The 15,626-nt window shown below is 36.4% G+C and overlaps 1 protein-coding gene across 1 annotated transcript; it reads left to right on the top strand.

The window, feature by feature from the left end:
* The first annotated feature begins 13,339 nt into the window (after nucleotides 1–13,339).
* Nucleotides 13,340–15,204, top strand: LOC143617673 (NAC domain-containing protein 7-like). The gene is made up of 3 exons (XM_077090155.1): nucleotides 13,340–13,511; nucleotides 13,838–14,109; nucleotides 14,677–15,204. Exons 1-3 carry the CDS (start codon nucleotides 13,352–13,354, stop codon nucleotides 15,202–15,204), a joined length of 960 nt encoding a protein of 319 aa, XP_076946270.1. The 5' UTR covers nucleotides 13,340–13,351.
* Nucleotides 15,205–15,626: the final 422 nt, after the last annotated feature.

The following is a 15,626-nucleotide window of genomic DNA, read 5'->3' as shown; positions in this document are numbered from 1 at the left end:
CCAAAGACTCATGCGGAAGAAGTGTATTGCATTTCTAGCCCATGTGGTTAAACCCGATGAAGGAAAGAAGCTTCGCGATATCCCTGTTGTGCGTGATTTCCCTGAAGTTTTTCCTGATGATCTTCCTGGTATCCCTCCCGCTCGTGAAGTCGAGTTCCGTATCGATCTTGTCCCTGGTGCTTCCCCCGTAGCTAAATCTCCTTATCGTCTTGCACCCGCTGAGATGCAAGAATTGGCAAGCCAACTTCAAGAGTTGACTGCTAAAGGATTCATCCGCCCTAGCTCTTCGCCCTGGGGTGCTCCGGTGTTGTTCGTTAAAAAGAAAGATGGATCGTTTCGCATGTGTATTGATTACCGCGAGTTGAACAAACTCACCATTAAAAACCGGTATCCCTTACCGCGTATTGACGACCTCTTTGATCAACTCCAAGGTGCCTCTTGTTTCTCGAAGATTGATCTCCGCTCTGGCTATCACCAGTTGCGCATCCGCGATGAAGATGTTCCGAAGACTGCTTTTCGAACTCGTTATGGCCATTTTGAATTCTTGGTCATGTCCTTCGGTTTAACCAATGCACCCGCCGTTTTCATGGATCTAATGAATCGGGTGTGTAGGCCTTTCTTGGATAAATTCGTGATTGTGTTTATCGATGATGTTCTGGTGTATTCTAAGACCAAGGCCGAGCATGAGCAACATCTCCGATTGGTATTGCAAAAGCTCCGAACCGAGCAGCTCTATGCTAAGCTTTCCAAGTGTGAATTCTGGTCTGATGAAGTACAGTTTCTTGGTCATGTTGTAAACAAGATGGGTATTCATGTCGACCCATCCAAGATTGAAGCAATCAAGAACTGGATTACGCCATCCTCTCCTTCTGAGATCCGTTCCTTTCTGGGCTTAGCTGGTTACTACCGGCGATTCATTTCGAACTTCTCGAAGATCGCTTTGCCTTTAACAGCTCTAACGCACAAAGGTAAACCGTATATTTGGGGCTCGAAGCAAGAAGAAGCCTTTCTAACGCTCAAGCGTTTGTTGTGTGAAGCTCCTGTTCTTGCGCTACCTGAGGGTAATGATGATTTTGTCGTGTATTGCGATGCATCCAACCAAGGTCTCGGTTGTGTTCTTATGCAACGAGGCAAGGTTATCGCTTACGCATCAAGGCAACTCAAGGTTCATGAAAAGAATTATACAACTCACGATCTCGAACTTGGTGCAGTTGTATTTGCCTTGAAGATCTGGAGACACTACCTTTATGGTACTAAGTGTATCCTCTACACTGACCATAAAAGCCTTCAGCATATCTTTGATCAAAAGGAACTTAACATGAGACAACGCCGATGGAACGAACTCATCAGCGATTACGATTGTGAGATCCGGTATCATCCTGGTAAGGCTAATGTGGTAGCCGATGCGCTCAGCCGAAAACCCTGCCAGCTTAACTGTATTTTGCCGCGCACGCAGCTTCACTTCGCGCCGATTCAAAGCAACCTTGAATCGCGTATTCGTGACGCGCAGCGCGCATCCATCAGTAATGGTAACCTTCGCGCCGAGTTAGCGTGTGGCGCGGAAGCACTTTTTGTCCCTAATCTGAGTGGAATTCTCTGCTATCTCAATCGCATCTGGATTCCCTTTGATGAGAATCTTCGCGCTGATATCCTGAGTGAAGCGCACAAATCTCGGTATTCTATTCATCCTGGCGCTGATAAGATGTACAAGGATTTGCGCATAACTTATTGGTGGCCCGGTATGAAGAAGGATATTGCTGTGTTCGTAGCTAGATGTCTGACTTGTTCTAAAGTGAAAGCTGAACACCAACGCCCATCTGGTTTGCTCGAACAACCAGAAATTCCTACGTGGAAATGGGAATGTGTAGCAATGGACTTTATTACCAAGTTACCTTTGACAACAAGTAAACATGATAGCATTTGGGTAATAGTGGATCGTTTGACTAAGTCTGCTCACTTCCTGCCCATTCGTGAAAACTACCGTGTTGAGCAACTCGCGCAGCTGTATGTCAAGGAAATTGTTTGCCGTCATGGTACTCCTTTGAGCATCATATCCGATCGCGATGGCCGTTTTATATCTCGCTTTTGGAAATCTCTCCAATCTGCGCTAGGAACTCGCTTGGACATGAGTACGGCATATCATCCTCAGACTGACGGTCAGTCTGAGCGAACTATTCAAACTCTTGAGGATATGCTCCGATCTTGTGTTCTTGATTTTGGAGGTAATTGGGATTCGCACCTGCCTTTGATCGAGTTCTCTTATAATAACAGCTATCATTCCAGTATCGGTATGGCCCCATTTGAAGCACTTTACGGTCGTAAGTGCCGCTCCCCGATTTGTTGGAGCGAAGTGGGTGAAACTCAAATCACAGGACCCGAACTTGTTCAAGAGACAACAGATAAAATCGCCAAGATCCGTGATCATCTGCTGACTGCCAGAAGCCGACAGAAGAGTTACGCAGATCGCAGGCGAAAGCCTCTCGAATTTCAAGTTGGTGATCTTGTTCTCCTCAAAGTGTCGCCCTGGAAAGGTGTTGTCCGCTTTGGGAAGAAAGGTAAGCTTGCTCCTCGATATGTTGGACCATTCAAGATTCTCGCGCGTGTGGGAAAAGTTGCCTACAGACTTGACCTGCCGCCCGCGCTCAGTAATGTGCATCCAACGTTCCATGTATCCAATCTCAAGAAGTGTTTAGCTGACGAGAACCTTCACATTCCACTTGATGAAGTTCAAGTTGATGAAACTATGCATTTCATTGAGAAGCCTGTTGAGATTATGGATCGCGAGGTAAAGCAAACCAAGCGCAGTCGTATCCCTATCGTGAAAATTCGCTGGGAGTCCAAGCGCGGAGCCGAGTTTACATGGGAAAGGGAAGATCAAATGAAGATCAAGTACCCGCACCTGTTCTCTGCGCAACCTACTTCGAGATAAATTTCGGGACGAAATTTCTTAAAGTAGGGGAGACTGTAACATCTGCCCCGATCCGACCCGACCCAGGTACCCGTTTCTCTTATCCGATCTCTTTCTTTTATGATTTAATATTTATTTATACTTATATTTTACTTTTAATAATAATAATATACTTTTTCCTCTCTTTCCGCCTTGTTTCCCTCTTTTTCTTCTAACTCTTTGCTTGTCCTTTGTTCCTTCCCGCCTAAGGTTGTCTGCGCAGCTCCACGCGCCAGACTCCCTTACAAGGAATCCTGCGTGAAGACCACCTGTTTCAGCGATACGCGAGACGAACTCTTCTCGCAGCGCGTTAAGAATTGAAATTCTTCTCGCAGCGCGCTAAGAACGGAAGTTCTTCCCGCGACGCGCTAAGGATTTGTAGTTCTCGCAGCGCGCTAAGAATCGTAGTTCATCCCTCGACGCGCGAAGAATTATAGTTCTTCCCGCGGCGCGCTAGGAATTTTAGTTCCTCCCGCGGCGCGCTAAGAAATGTGATTCTTCCCGCGGCACGCTTAGAAATGTAGTTCTTTCCGCGACGCGTTAAGGTTGGTTCTGTCTGCCTTCGCGCTCGCGCTCTCTTGACCTTCTGTGTCTGCCTTCGCGCCTTAGCCTTCTCGCGCTGAATCCTTCGAGTTTTCTGTTTAAATCTAGCCGTTTGCTTTTGTGTTGTCTTATCTTTTGAGCTGTTGACCTAATCTGCTTTATGTCTGAAAAGTTACTTTCGGCGCAGCATGCGCACCAACCCCATTGGTTGACAGAAAAAGTGACTGACATAATCTTTTGAGAATCTGCTTTTGCCATGCTTGACCAGTACTTTATCTGTCCTCTCCCATGCCTTTTTCTGAATCCTGTCAGCCTTTTTCTCTTTTTCCCTGCTACCATATCTTTTGATATCTTTACTTTTCAGAACTTTTTACTGTTGATATCTTTTCTTTTACTTTTGGAGATCTTTTCTAGGGTTTGTGTCCCCTAGGGTTTACCTATATATAGTACTATTTTCATAACACTACACACACAAAACACTTACACTCTCCTGTTCTCTCTTGCTCCTTGCCGTTGTTTTTCCTCTGCCGCCTCCTCTCTTGCCTCCGTCTTCCTCCCTGTTCTGCTCTGTTTTCTGGTAATATATATATATAAAATAATTTACTTATTAATTATGCTAACTTATAATCAAGACTTGAAACAAATCATTAAAACAATAATCTTATTTATAGGTTAACTTGTGCTTGTTTAAAGTTGGTTCTTGCTTTATCTTACACCGCATCGTTTATCAAGTGAGTAATCTCGTACCTAATCCCTTTTTGCTTTTAATGTTTTGGGATGTTCATGTGTTCATACAAACTTAGAGTCTTAAACTTGTTTATGAACTTTAGTCGCGCAGTATCCCATGTGTTGAGGACGTAGACTTGGCTGTTATTTGTATGTGTGGATCATTAACCGTCTTGTCGGTCTATTCCGCAGTTTTCATGGTACCATTAGATGAACACGGGAGAACATTCGTTTATGATTTTCTCTTTTGTTTACACATGCACAGTTAGTCTTGTTTGTGAGCTCAATTGTGAGCACTGGCAGTCTTATGAATCTTAGAGTTGGTCCCAATCAGATTACACCCTTGTTGAAAACCAGACATACACATGTTGCGCGCAGATTTATTGTTATCTATGTATTGTATTAAACTTGATTTCTCACCAACACGCAAGTGTTTGACGTTTATTTTAACACATGTTCAGGTTTGCAGTAGCTGTTTTGGAGCTTGTGGACACGTAGGAAGTTTTTACTTTTGGACCTAGAATTAAAATGTATCAAGACAAGTTAATGTTGTTCGAATGTTATAATTTATAATATATTGATTTATGTTTGATTTATGTTCTTTATTTTCCCCGCTGCGCGTGCGCGATAAAATGTGTATTAATAAATATTGACACCAATAGTGTCGCGAGTAATGAAGCAATATGTGGCGCCCCGATGTATAATCCGCCTTTGGTCGGGGTGTTACAGGTTTCAGGTATGGAAGCGTATTCGGGGATTACCAGGTATTAGAAAATCAAGTATTGGTCATACCTGGGTTGGGTTCGGGTCCATGTATTGATAATAATCTACAAAAGTGACGATAAATATGCCTCTGAGTTTTGGATAGTATATGTGTTGCTACAGTGGGTTGAGGTTTATACCGCAAGGACCATTCCGTCCACAACAAATGGAAGACAAAACGCAAAAAAATAACCAACTTCTCCAACATTTACAACTACATTGCAACCAATAGGAGAAAAAGCAGTATGAACGATACAAGGTTGAATATAATGGAAATTTAATATGATGGAAGCTTGGAGACAATGCACGAGCTCACCAAAGTGGGTGCCCGTCCAGTCATTTTCATCACAACCGTCCAAACGGTCAAAGACAATGCTTACTTCGGCTGATCAATTAGCGTCTCAAGCCACTTCGAATGCTGTTGTCAATTAAACTTAAGCGAGCTTGATCCCGATTTTGTTTTTGATGAACTGGATGTGTTACCACGTCCGGTAAGAAGAGATGAAGCCAAGGCGGCGACGAGAGGTGGAGGATCTTCGTCTAGAACGACATCCTTGATGAGTTTCTAAGTGAGCTCGCGTTTTAACAACTTTGAGCTTAAACTATCCGAGATTGGCAAGGCTAAAAAAGACTCAAAAGATGAAATCACAAAAATGCACGAAGAAAGAAAAATGATGCATGCGGGATACAAAATGATGCATGATGAAAGAAAAAAAAATTCAATTGGAGCGGCGGCGAGACAAGGATTTCAAGTTCCTCGTAAAGGATCTATCGCATTTAGATCCGACCACGCGGGCTTTTTTGGAGGAAAAATGAAAAGAAAGGTAATGGTCAATTATGCAAACGAGAACAAAGATGAAGAGAACGACGACGAATATTAGTTATATTTTGATTAATTTAAGTTGTTATGTTTTCATTATTTTTTTATTTTAGTTTAAATTTTAATTTTAGTATTATTATATTATTATTTATTCTATATTCTATTGTGTTTTTTAACTAAATAAATAAATAAATGCTTTAGAAGCCACTGGGGCTGCAAACCATAGAGGGGCATCATAGCTTGGGTCTTTAAAGCCCCCGGTGCTCACGTGATGATGACGTGACACTGTGGAGGGGCTTTAAAGCCCCACCACCATAGTGAACAACCTTAGGGGGTGTTTGGGATTTTTTATAAAAACTCTTTATAATTTTTCAATAAATTAATAAGTTGCAAAAGTGTAACTAATTAACTTATCATTCTCATACCAAAAGCAAACCCAAACGTCTTATTACTTTTCAATAAGTCAATAAGTTATAAGTAGGTAAAGTAAGCAATCCCTAACACCCCCTAGACCAAATGACATGATTCCTGATTTGAAGGAATCTAAAACATCTAGCAGTGCAATGGTAGTAACTAGTAACCCTATTGCTACCAATGAGACATCTATTACTACTAACAAACCTAAAAGAAGTATTAGAGTTAGAGTAGCTAAATCAAGATATATATGAAATTGAATCTTATCAATATTGTAATAACATTGAGGAGGATCCAAGAACCAAAAGTGAAGCTATAGCATACGTGATGTTGCTTTTTATAAAGAAGCAACACAAGATGAGATGAATTGTGTTATGTAGAAAAACACACATACAGTTATACACTAATAGATCTACTGTCTAGTTGAATCCTTTAGTTTGTAAATGGATCTATATGAAGAAGCCCGGCACCATAGATAAGTCTAAAGTCAGATTAACTATCCAAGCCTTTAGATAGGGAGAAGGTATTTACTACTTTGATATATTAATTACTCAAGTGCTATTAGGTTGTTGATTGCTCTTACCGGTGATATACCAAATAAATGTGAAAGTTGCATTCTTGCTAGGAATTAGATGACGAATATATGTGAAACAATCACCTGAAGGATTTGTTGTAGCAGATATTGTACATAAGATGTATAAACTAAAGGAAGACATTGTATCATTGTCACATTTTCATTAAGCTAACACGTGTAAATTAGTCTACTGTGCTACTAATGTCGAGGTGTTGAGTTTTAATTGGTTCAAGAACTCGATGTTTATAAAACAATGTCGAAGTGTTTAATTCGATGATTTCTTATTAAAACTATTTTGTATTATTTGTATGCTATATAAAGAAGATGATAACTAGATAAATGTCCAAATATAATATTGTTAGTATTGTATGTTATTCATACATCCATATACGGTATACATACTATACTTACATATCCAATCCAATCCAATCCAATCCATTCCATTCCATTCCATTCCAATCCTTCAAATTTCAAAGGAAACTATTTAAAGAAAATCAACTTTAGAAATACACAAAATTATATAAATGAAAAAGAAAGAATAAGATCTGGATCTTTTTCTGTACATTTTTTAAATATGATCTTTAGATTTACCGAAACGGTTGTGAACGATTCGGTAGGATGTCACCTATCTTGATGTAGATTATTGCACAATAAAAATATGGGGAAAAATAAAAATTATATAGTAAGAAAAGTATGCCCCACATTGTATTCATAGTTGACTAAGCTTTACTCCATTCTCTTTTCAAAGTAGACATACATTACATATACAACATGTATTTATAACATTCCAAATATATTATTATTGTAAAAAAAAAAAAAAAAACAACCCATCATACAGGTCTACAGTTTTTGGAAACAATAATATCCAACTTGTATGATCACTTTTTCAAAAAAGGGAAAACATGTGAAAGAGGTTTTCAAATAAAGGGAAAATGTAAAAGAGGTTGATGGTGTTATATACTTATGTGGTAAACTTACATAAAACAGTAAAATTCTAGAAACCAGATAAATAAAAATGTGGGTGTCATTAATCTCACTTTGACGGGATGATAGGATTATTAGTGTGTAGAACATGGGGTTAATAGTTCAATTATTACAGAACAAAAAATCAAGAAATGAACACAAGAATTTAACATAGTTTTCTTTCATTTCTTGACATAGTTTTCTTTTTTAGTTTTTAAAACCTGATTTATTGTTGAAAGGTTTCTAAACAGATTTTAAGTTTTATATGTAAATTACATGTAGCTATTAGATTTCCATTTACAATGTTAGCCACTCTCATAAAACTACGGTGTGATAAAATTCTTAAAGTTGAGCTCCGCAATAGTTTATTCGCACATTCTAACGTAATATAATAAAATAATATTTCCATATTATTTATATATAAATTTGTAAAAGATAGAAATTGTCTGTCTAAATGTCCGTCTTTTCCGCTGGTTTACTTAAGTGGTGGTGAGATATGGACACAACAATGTTGCGGCAATCTCTACTTGATGGTAGGGAGGGCGCTAGGCGGTGTCCATTCCCTCCGGTCTGTAATGAAGTTTAGTATGATTTCTTACTTCGAACCCGAGACGTGGCCATCAACCAACATGCCTCACCACCATGCCACAAAAAAATGCATTAAAGGGTTGAACCTCACGCAAGAGAAACTATAACAAATGAACGGTAAATTACTTTAGATTTATATGGTTATATATTGAAAACTCACATAAATAATAGGTTTGAAAATCCCGACATAAGTTAGATTTAAACATTTGATTTGCCGATTTTAACAGGCTTATCATAGATCGGTGAAACCGGTCGTTACTCATGTATACAAATATACAATCCAAATTTAAACATGTCCCATGTGGCCTTTGTTTGGACACGTAAGTAAAAGCTGACAATCTTTTCATTTTGAGTCACTTCTGTGGGACCCAGACCTTGACCAACCTAGCTGGCCGACACGTGTAATTTAGTTAATTGTTGTTTGTGTTTAAAACCGCAGGATGTTGACAACAGTCGTGGTCCAAGGATACTCCAGGTTGCCACGTTTACTCTTGTTAATAACCAATGTGGTTGATAAGTTAGTGCGATTTGGCTATGCGTGCGGATTAGTTAATCAATGCTTTTACTTTTGGAAAAAGTTCACTAATATAAATTAATTTAATAAAGGGTAGTCTTATGAAATATTAAATAAACGACAAATCAAAATCATATATGGATATAAAAACTAATAATTTTTATAAATTTTTGTAAAACTTTCTTTAATATCATATCATGGTTAAAACAATAAATACAACAAGTCCGAATCATCTAAAATTTTCAATATTTTGTGTTATTAATTCATTATGATGCGCTTCGCCATACTTTGTTTAAATATATATAAGTGTTGGTTATGTTCAATAACGTTGAAGATATGAGAAAAGTGTTAAGAGACTATGATACTTCACGTCTCAAGCATAAAACCTAAAATTTTGACAGAGTTAACACGAGAGGGTGACACACTGTTATATGTTATCACATCTTTATAACGATTACCACACGGTGTTAAATGCACCTCAGTTTAACACACTTAAATTTGCTTTTTAATATAGTTATTATGTTATTTTCGAGTTGCATCTAAAAAGGTTCTCTTAATTTTATTGTATTATTTATATAAAAAATAATATTGAGGTTTGAAAAACATAGTGGAACTATAAAAAGCATAACAATGAGTGACTATTACCTTCTTTTCCCCTCCTTGACATAATGCAAGATATAAAAGAGGAGTTAATGCTTTTTTTTTTGGTCATTTTTTCATCTGTGAATTGTTAATGAATCCATCTCGTTCGTCGACTTTATGTAATCTAATATTTCTCTCACGCATCAGTTCTATTACAAGTTATCAAACCTATGAATCTATTCACTATTTTTGATTTGTGATTTCTTAGGCCTTGAATCTAGAAAACAAGACAGAAATAGACGAAAAATTCGAATGAATAAGTGTGTTCCTGAGTCTTGTTAAAGGGGAGAAAGAAAAAGAAATGAAAGGAAAGAAAAGAATTGATGTGTTCCTAAGTTTTTTTTAAAAGGAAAGAAACATCAAGTTGTGTTCCCAAGATTTATTAAAGGGGGGAAAGGAAAGAAAAGGAGGAGAAAGAAAGAAGAAAAGTAAAGAAAAATCTTTCTTTTCATTTCGGAAAGAATTGAAAAAAAAAAGAAAGAAAAGAGGAAAAGGAGAAGAAAGGGATTTCTTTGTTTCGTTAACTAAACTCGGGAACGTACACAGCGTCAATGGATATCAACTTGCTTTGTAGCCATCAATTACCTTAGCTTAATCATTGATACTATACACAATTTTGTCGTACTCTTTATATTTTTAGGGTACTTTACAGCTACCAAATTATATATATTGGAAACTTCTTTGGATGTAACTGAACAAGAAAAAAAAACTCAAAACACATACAAGATATCTTCAACTATATATGATTATTATTGCTGTTATTTACTTAGAAAACCCTAACAAAAACAAAAACGATTCAAGCAAAAAGATGAATCTCATTGAAATCATATAAAGAACCTAACAAACTAAACTATTTAGAAAATCAAGACTCTGAAAATCAAAGATGATAATTCTTGACGTAATCTTGAATAATGAAGTGTCTCTACTGAGGGAGGAAACGCCCCTCCTTCTCCATTGGTTGCGCAAAACCTCTACTAATTATAAAGTAGCATAATGAGGCTTAGGTACCAAGCACACATTAATTTTAGCCTAATTTTCTCTTATAATCTTTTAATCTTTCATCTCATTCATCTTAATTATTCATATGCCATCAGGCAAAATCATTGTAGCGATTATAAAATAGTCAATTTTCTCTTCTAATCGATTATCTCACTCATCCTAGTTATCTATGGTCCATGGGTCAAAACTATTTTGACAATTGGGTTATAAAATAGTCAGAAACTTAAATATAAATATTGATTAAAGATCAAGCAAATAGAAATATGAAAGTTAAACAAGTAGAAGATAGCCAAGAACAATCTTTTCTAGGGTTAGTTTGTTCATTCGATTCCATTTTTTTTCCCATGGACACTATATGTTGCATTGTTTAGGGTAATTAGTAGACATAGTCTAAAATTATTATTAATATTGGATGACAATGGGAATAATTGTAATAAAACAGATATAAAAAGATTTATTCAAATTTATAAATTTGAGATTTTAGACTTCTTATTGTTTGTATTATATATTTCATTTTTGTTTTACCTTTAATTTGTTCCTTTATTTCAAATAACGGATCTTATTTGTTTTTTAACATTTAATAAATCCCGTATAAAATACACGGATTTATAAGCTAGCTAGTATCATATATATTAAAAACTTAAACAAATAAAATTATAATTCAAATGAAAAATTAAACTTTAAAAGATGTAAAAGCTTTGGGGGTAGCCCTACACTAGTACTAGATATTAGAGCATTCAAAATAAGATGTTTTTAGAGTTTTTTTTTTTTTTTGTTTTTCTTTATTGTTGGAGTTATTTTCAGGAGATGTTTTAAAAGAAGTTCTTCCCCAAAACCATAAAAAATAAGTTGGAGTGGGCCCTTTTGCAGATGGTGAGGCTAGGTGGGGGGTTGGGAAGTGGATAAAAAAATAATAATATTTTATTAAACGTAAAAGATGGTGATGATACAATAATGTTTTTAAGTGTTTTTAGGATTTCTTATTGGTTGAGTTTTGAGTGTTTCTAAAGAGTTATGATTTTATGAAGTGAAAACTGAATATATATATATATATGTTTTTAAGTGTTTTTGTAATGTTAATTTAAAGTGAAAGACCCCAAAACAGGAAGTCTTGTTGAACATTCTTTTTGGTCGGGTACATGCATGTGTGGGTGTGGGGATTCTTTAGTGATCCCATGCCATCGCATTCTTAAACCTCACTCATCCTTCTCTCTCTTCCTGGCAACATAAATATCTGAATGATAAAGAAAGAAAGAAAGTGGCACAAAAAAGATTAAAAATCTAGTTGCATATATATATATATCTTTATAAATATCAGTGTGGCACGTCAACATCAGTTGCTGGTGGTGGGTGGTTCAGTATCTTACCGCCGCATCATCATCTTCTGCAAGCTTTTCCGACAATCCAGCTTCATCTTCCTCCACACGCAATAAACCTTATAAATCAAAAGTGACAAACATCGTCTTCATTCTTTCACTCTGCATATACTCAATAGGGTTTTGTGATCATTTTGTTGTGAGTGCAAAAAGATATCAAAACCCTTTTTTCAGCTTCTTACAATATTAAGAACAAAATCAGTTGGAACCAAGAACACCACTTCCAAGGTTTCTTTGATATTCTTGTATATATCTTGTTCATTTTAACAAGTTTGTAAAGTTGTGATCAGATTTCTAACTTATTAGTTATTGATCTTCTTGCTATAATATCTCTATGAGCAAAAACAAATTTTGCCTTCCTTTTAATTGCAAGAACCTATTTTAGTTAAATGTGCATGCTATATATGTGCATGTATAAATCTGAATAATATTTCCATGTTCACAAAGTAAAGTTCTTGTATATTTTGCAATTTTCACTTTTGTAGAGTGGTAGAATACTTGAGTACTAACTTCCAAAGAAAAGAAAAGGAACACTAACTAGTTTTACCTTGATAGGTTTTTTATGTGAATTGCATGGCAAATAATTCTTGCTTGTTCATTTGTCACATGATATTTACTTCTATTGCATACAAAGTTTCTTGTTGAGCTTCTATGTTAAGATTTATTGGTGACCAGTAGAAATTGTGAAAGCTTTAAGAGCACCATACAATGATGCATTGCATTTCTTCTTCTTGACACAAAACATTAGTTGCATTAAGCATAGACACACACGTATACGTATGTGTGTCTGTGTGTGTGTAGATGCATATACACACACATTCATTTTTCCTTGTTGATCGAGGGACAATCAGGAAATTATTTTTGTTTTCAACATAATGTGTTAGCCTTAACTGTGTTATCAAAGTTTGATATAAAGTTTAGATTCTGCTATGTATATATTAGAAAGTATGTTTAGTGTCTATTATGTATTTACTAATAGGGAGTGTTTAATTATGTAAAGATTGTAAATTGGAACGTAGGGTTGTGTCATTGTTGCGTTGGACCATCGCGTTTGTATATATATCCGATGCCTGTAAACGATAAAGGGTGGATGAACCCTATTTGATTATAGAAGATCGAGATTATTGTTCTTAGTGTCTTCTATATATGTTCTTGGTTGTAAACCTGTGTGTTTGAATACCGGTTCAACATGATGTTGAAGGTTAGCATTTTTATGTCTGCCCTCTACTACATCTTCTTTTCATTAATTTGTGCCTAGATATTCTTTCTTGGTTTGAGTTATTTTGTTAACTAAATTCTGGCATGCATGGTTAAGCTAGAGACTGTTGTAGATTGGTAGTTTTCATACTTCATTTTGCTTCTGTGTCATGTTATTTCTGCTCTTTTTAAAACTCAATGCAAGATTATATATTTCAACCACTGAAAATTGATAGTGCATATTCTGAATTGCAGGTTTTCAACCATCATATTAAAGTTGCAGAATATGAATAACTTCCCACATGTTCCACCTGGTTTTAGATTCTACCCAACAGATGAAGAACTTGTAGATTACTACCTCAGGAAGAAGATTGCATCAAAAAGTATTGATCTTAATGTTATCAAAGACATTGATCTCTACAGGATTGAACCGTGGGACCTTCAAGGTGCTTTAGTTCACCATCTACCAATTTGGCGGTTCACTAATAGAAAACCGAACGAAAAGGGTCACAAATTAGCAACTGAAACTATAATTTTTTGTATATGAGATCCGGTTGCAGATACATGAAAAGATATAACTCGTATAAGTAGCATTAAAAATAGAATATGGCTGCAAATACCCGGTTTTCTAGTGGTGGTTACTGAAAATTTGCACAATCAGTTGATACGCTGTGTTGTTAGCTACGACTGGTATCAACTGATTGTGCAAATTTTCTGACCCCAAAGTAAACCCTTGTGTAGTTTTTTTTAAACATTTTCTATTATTGAACAGATTTATGCAAGCTAGGAACTGATGAGCAAAATGACTGGTATTTCTTTAGCTACAAGGATAGAAAGTACCCAACCGGAAATCGCACGAATAGAGCCACAAAAGCGGGCTTTTGGAAAGCCACGGGAAGAGACAAGGGCATTTACTCCAAGCATAATTTAGTTGGCATGAGAAAGACCTTGGTGTTCTACAAAGGACGAGCACCGAATGGAGAAAAATCAGATTGGCTCATGCATGAGTACAGACTAGAAACAAATGAAAATAACACTACTCAGGCAAGCTTTCACATATTTTTTTGTAACGCCCGTTGCTTTCTTTTGTAAACGCAATCGCATTCTCTAGTCCAATTTCCGTTTTTGTTTCTGTATTCCAGATTTATCCATTAGGTCAGTCTAGTTGGTTCTTTGCACCTAGTTTTGGTGTAGCAGCTATATTTCGATTTATCCTCTTTTTTCAAGGATTTCATAACTGGACATTGAACCCATTTCATATGATGGGAGTTGCCGGTGTATTGGGCATAAATTTCGTTACGAACTTAATATGGTCTTAATGTTCATTAGGAGGAATTTAAGCAATTTTTATATATAATCTCAAAAACAAAGCTGACATGTATATAAATGTTTATAATTAACCTGGTTCTAGTTTTAGGCAAACATGAAGCTTTTATTGAGCTTTTGATCATGTAATGTCTGTTATCATTTTCCTGTCTTGAAAGAAAACATGTTCAAAAGTGATGCTGCTTTAATTTGGCTTTTTTCTTTATTTTTCTTGGTACTTATTTTCAAAATCAAGAGGTTACTAATTTACAGTAATGAGTGAAGTAATGGTCTTGTTTGCATCAGGAAGAAGGATGGGTTGTATGCAGGGCATTCAAGAAACGAATACCGACTGTACGTAGGACGGATGAACAAGATTCGTTGTGCTGGTTTGATGATCAAGTCTCATTCATGCCAAATTTTGAATCACCAAGAAGGTTAGCCCACCCATACACTTCAAATAGTTCATACCATCACAATTTCTCCACCAAATCCGAGCTCGATCAGTTGCATTACAACTTGCTTCAAGATCACCCCTTCCTTCAACTTCCTCAACTAGAATCTCCCAGCATTCAACATCCTCCCACTGCCAATTTTCAGCCCACAACTCTGCAGCAGAACATCAACATGCTTTACGGTAACGGTGGTGAACCTGATGAAGTGACCGATTGGCGGTTACTTGATAAATTTGTCGCTTCACAGCTTACTAATGATCAAGAACCTTCTATGACTGAGCATATGCACCTGCTTTTAAGCGAGTCTAAGAGGGATGAAACGGCCTCAGAATGTGCTTCAATATCCACATCTACTTCCCAGGTTGATCTTTGGAAGTAATCAACTAACTGTCGGTGCATTGTTAAGTAGATACAAATGTATGTAATTCATATAACACATCTCTAATGTATGCCTGTGTGTACTTTGATTGTTTGGTTTGTTAAGACTAATTAACAAAGGAATGGAAGTGCTTAATGAATGCATCCTTTGTCTTTGTTGCAGCTCAAAAGCTTAAGCTTGATGTTTTGTTTCTGTTTTAAATTAATAACACTACTTCTCTAGATTATTTGCTTCTTTAATATTTTACACTGTCTGTAATCTGTATGCTCATTGAGGATATTTAATTAGTATTACATTGATGTTGCACACACAAGAAATAAGAGTACAAGAAGATACATGATCCAGAAAACTTACTTCATTGAATAGCAACTTATGGAAAATTTGTACCTGATTAGGCGGTTAGCCGGTTAACACTTACTTAG

The sequence above is a fragment of the Bidens hawaiensis genome, unplaced genomic scaffold (assembly GCF_021521415.1).
Source record: "Bidens hawaiensis isolate Kalapana, Puna unplaced genomic scaffold, B.hawaiensis_p1.1 tig00056898_1, whole genome shotgun sequence".
Classification (NCBI taxonomy): domain Eukaryota; kingdom Viridiplantae; phylum Streptophyta; class Magnoliopsida; order Asterales; family Asteraceae; genus Bidens; species Bidens hawaiensis.
This window is presented reverse-complemented; position numbering and strand designations above follow the sequence as displayed.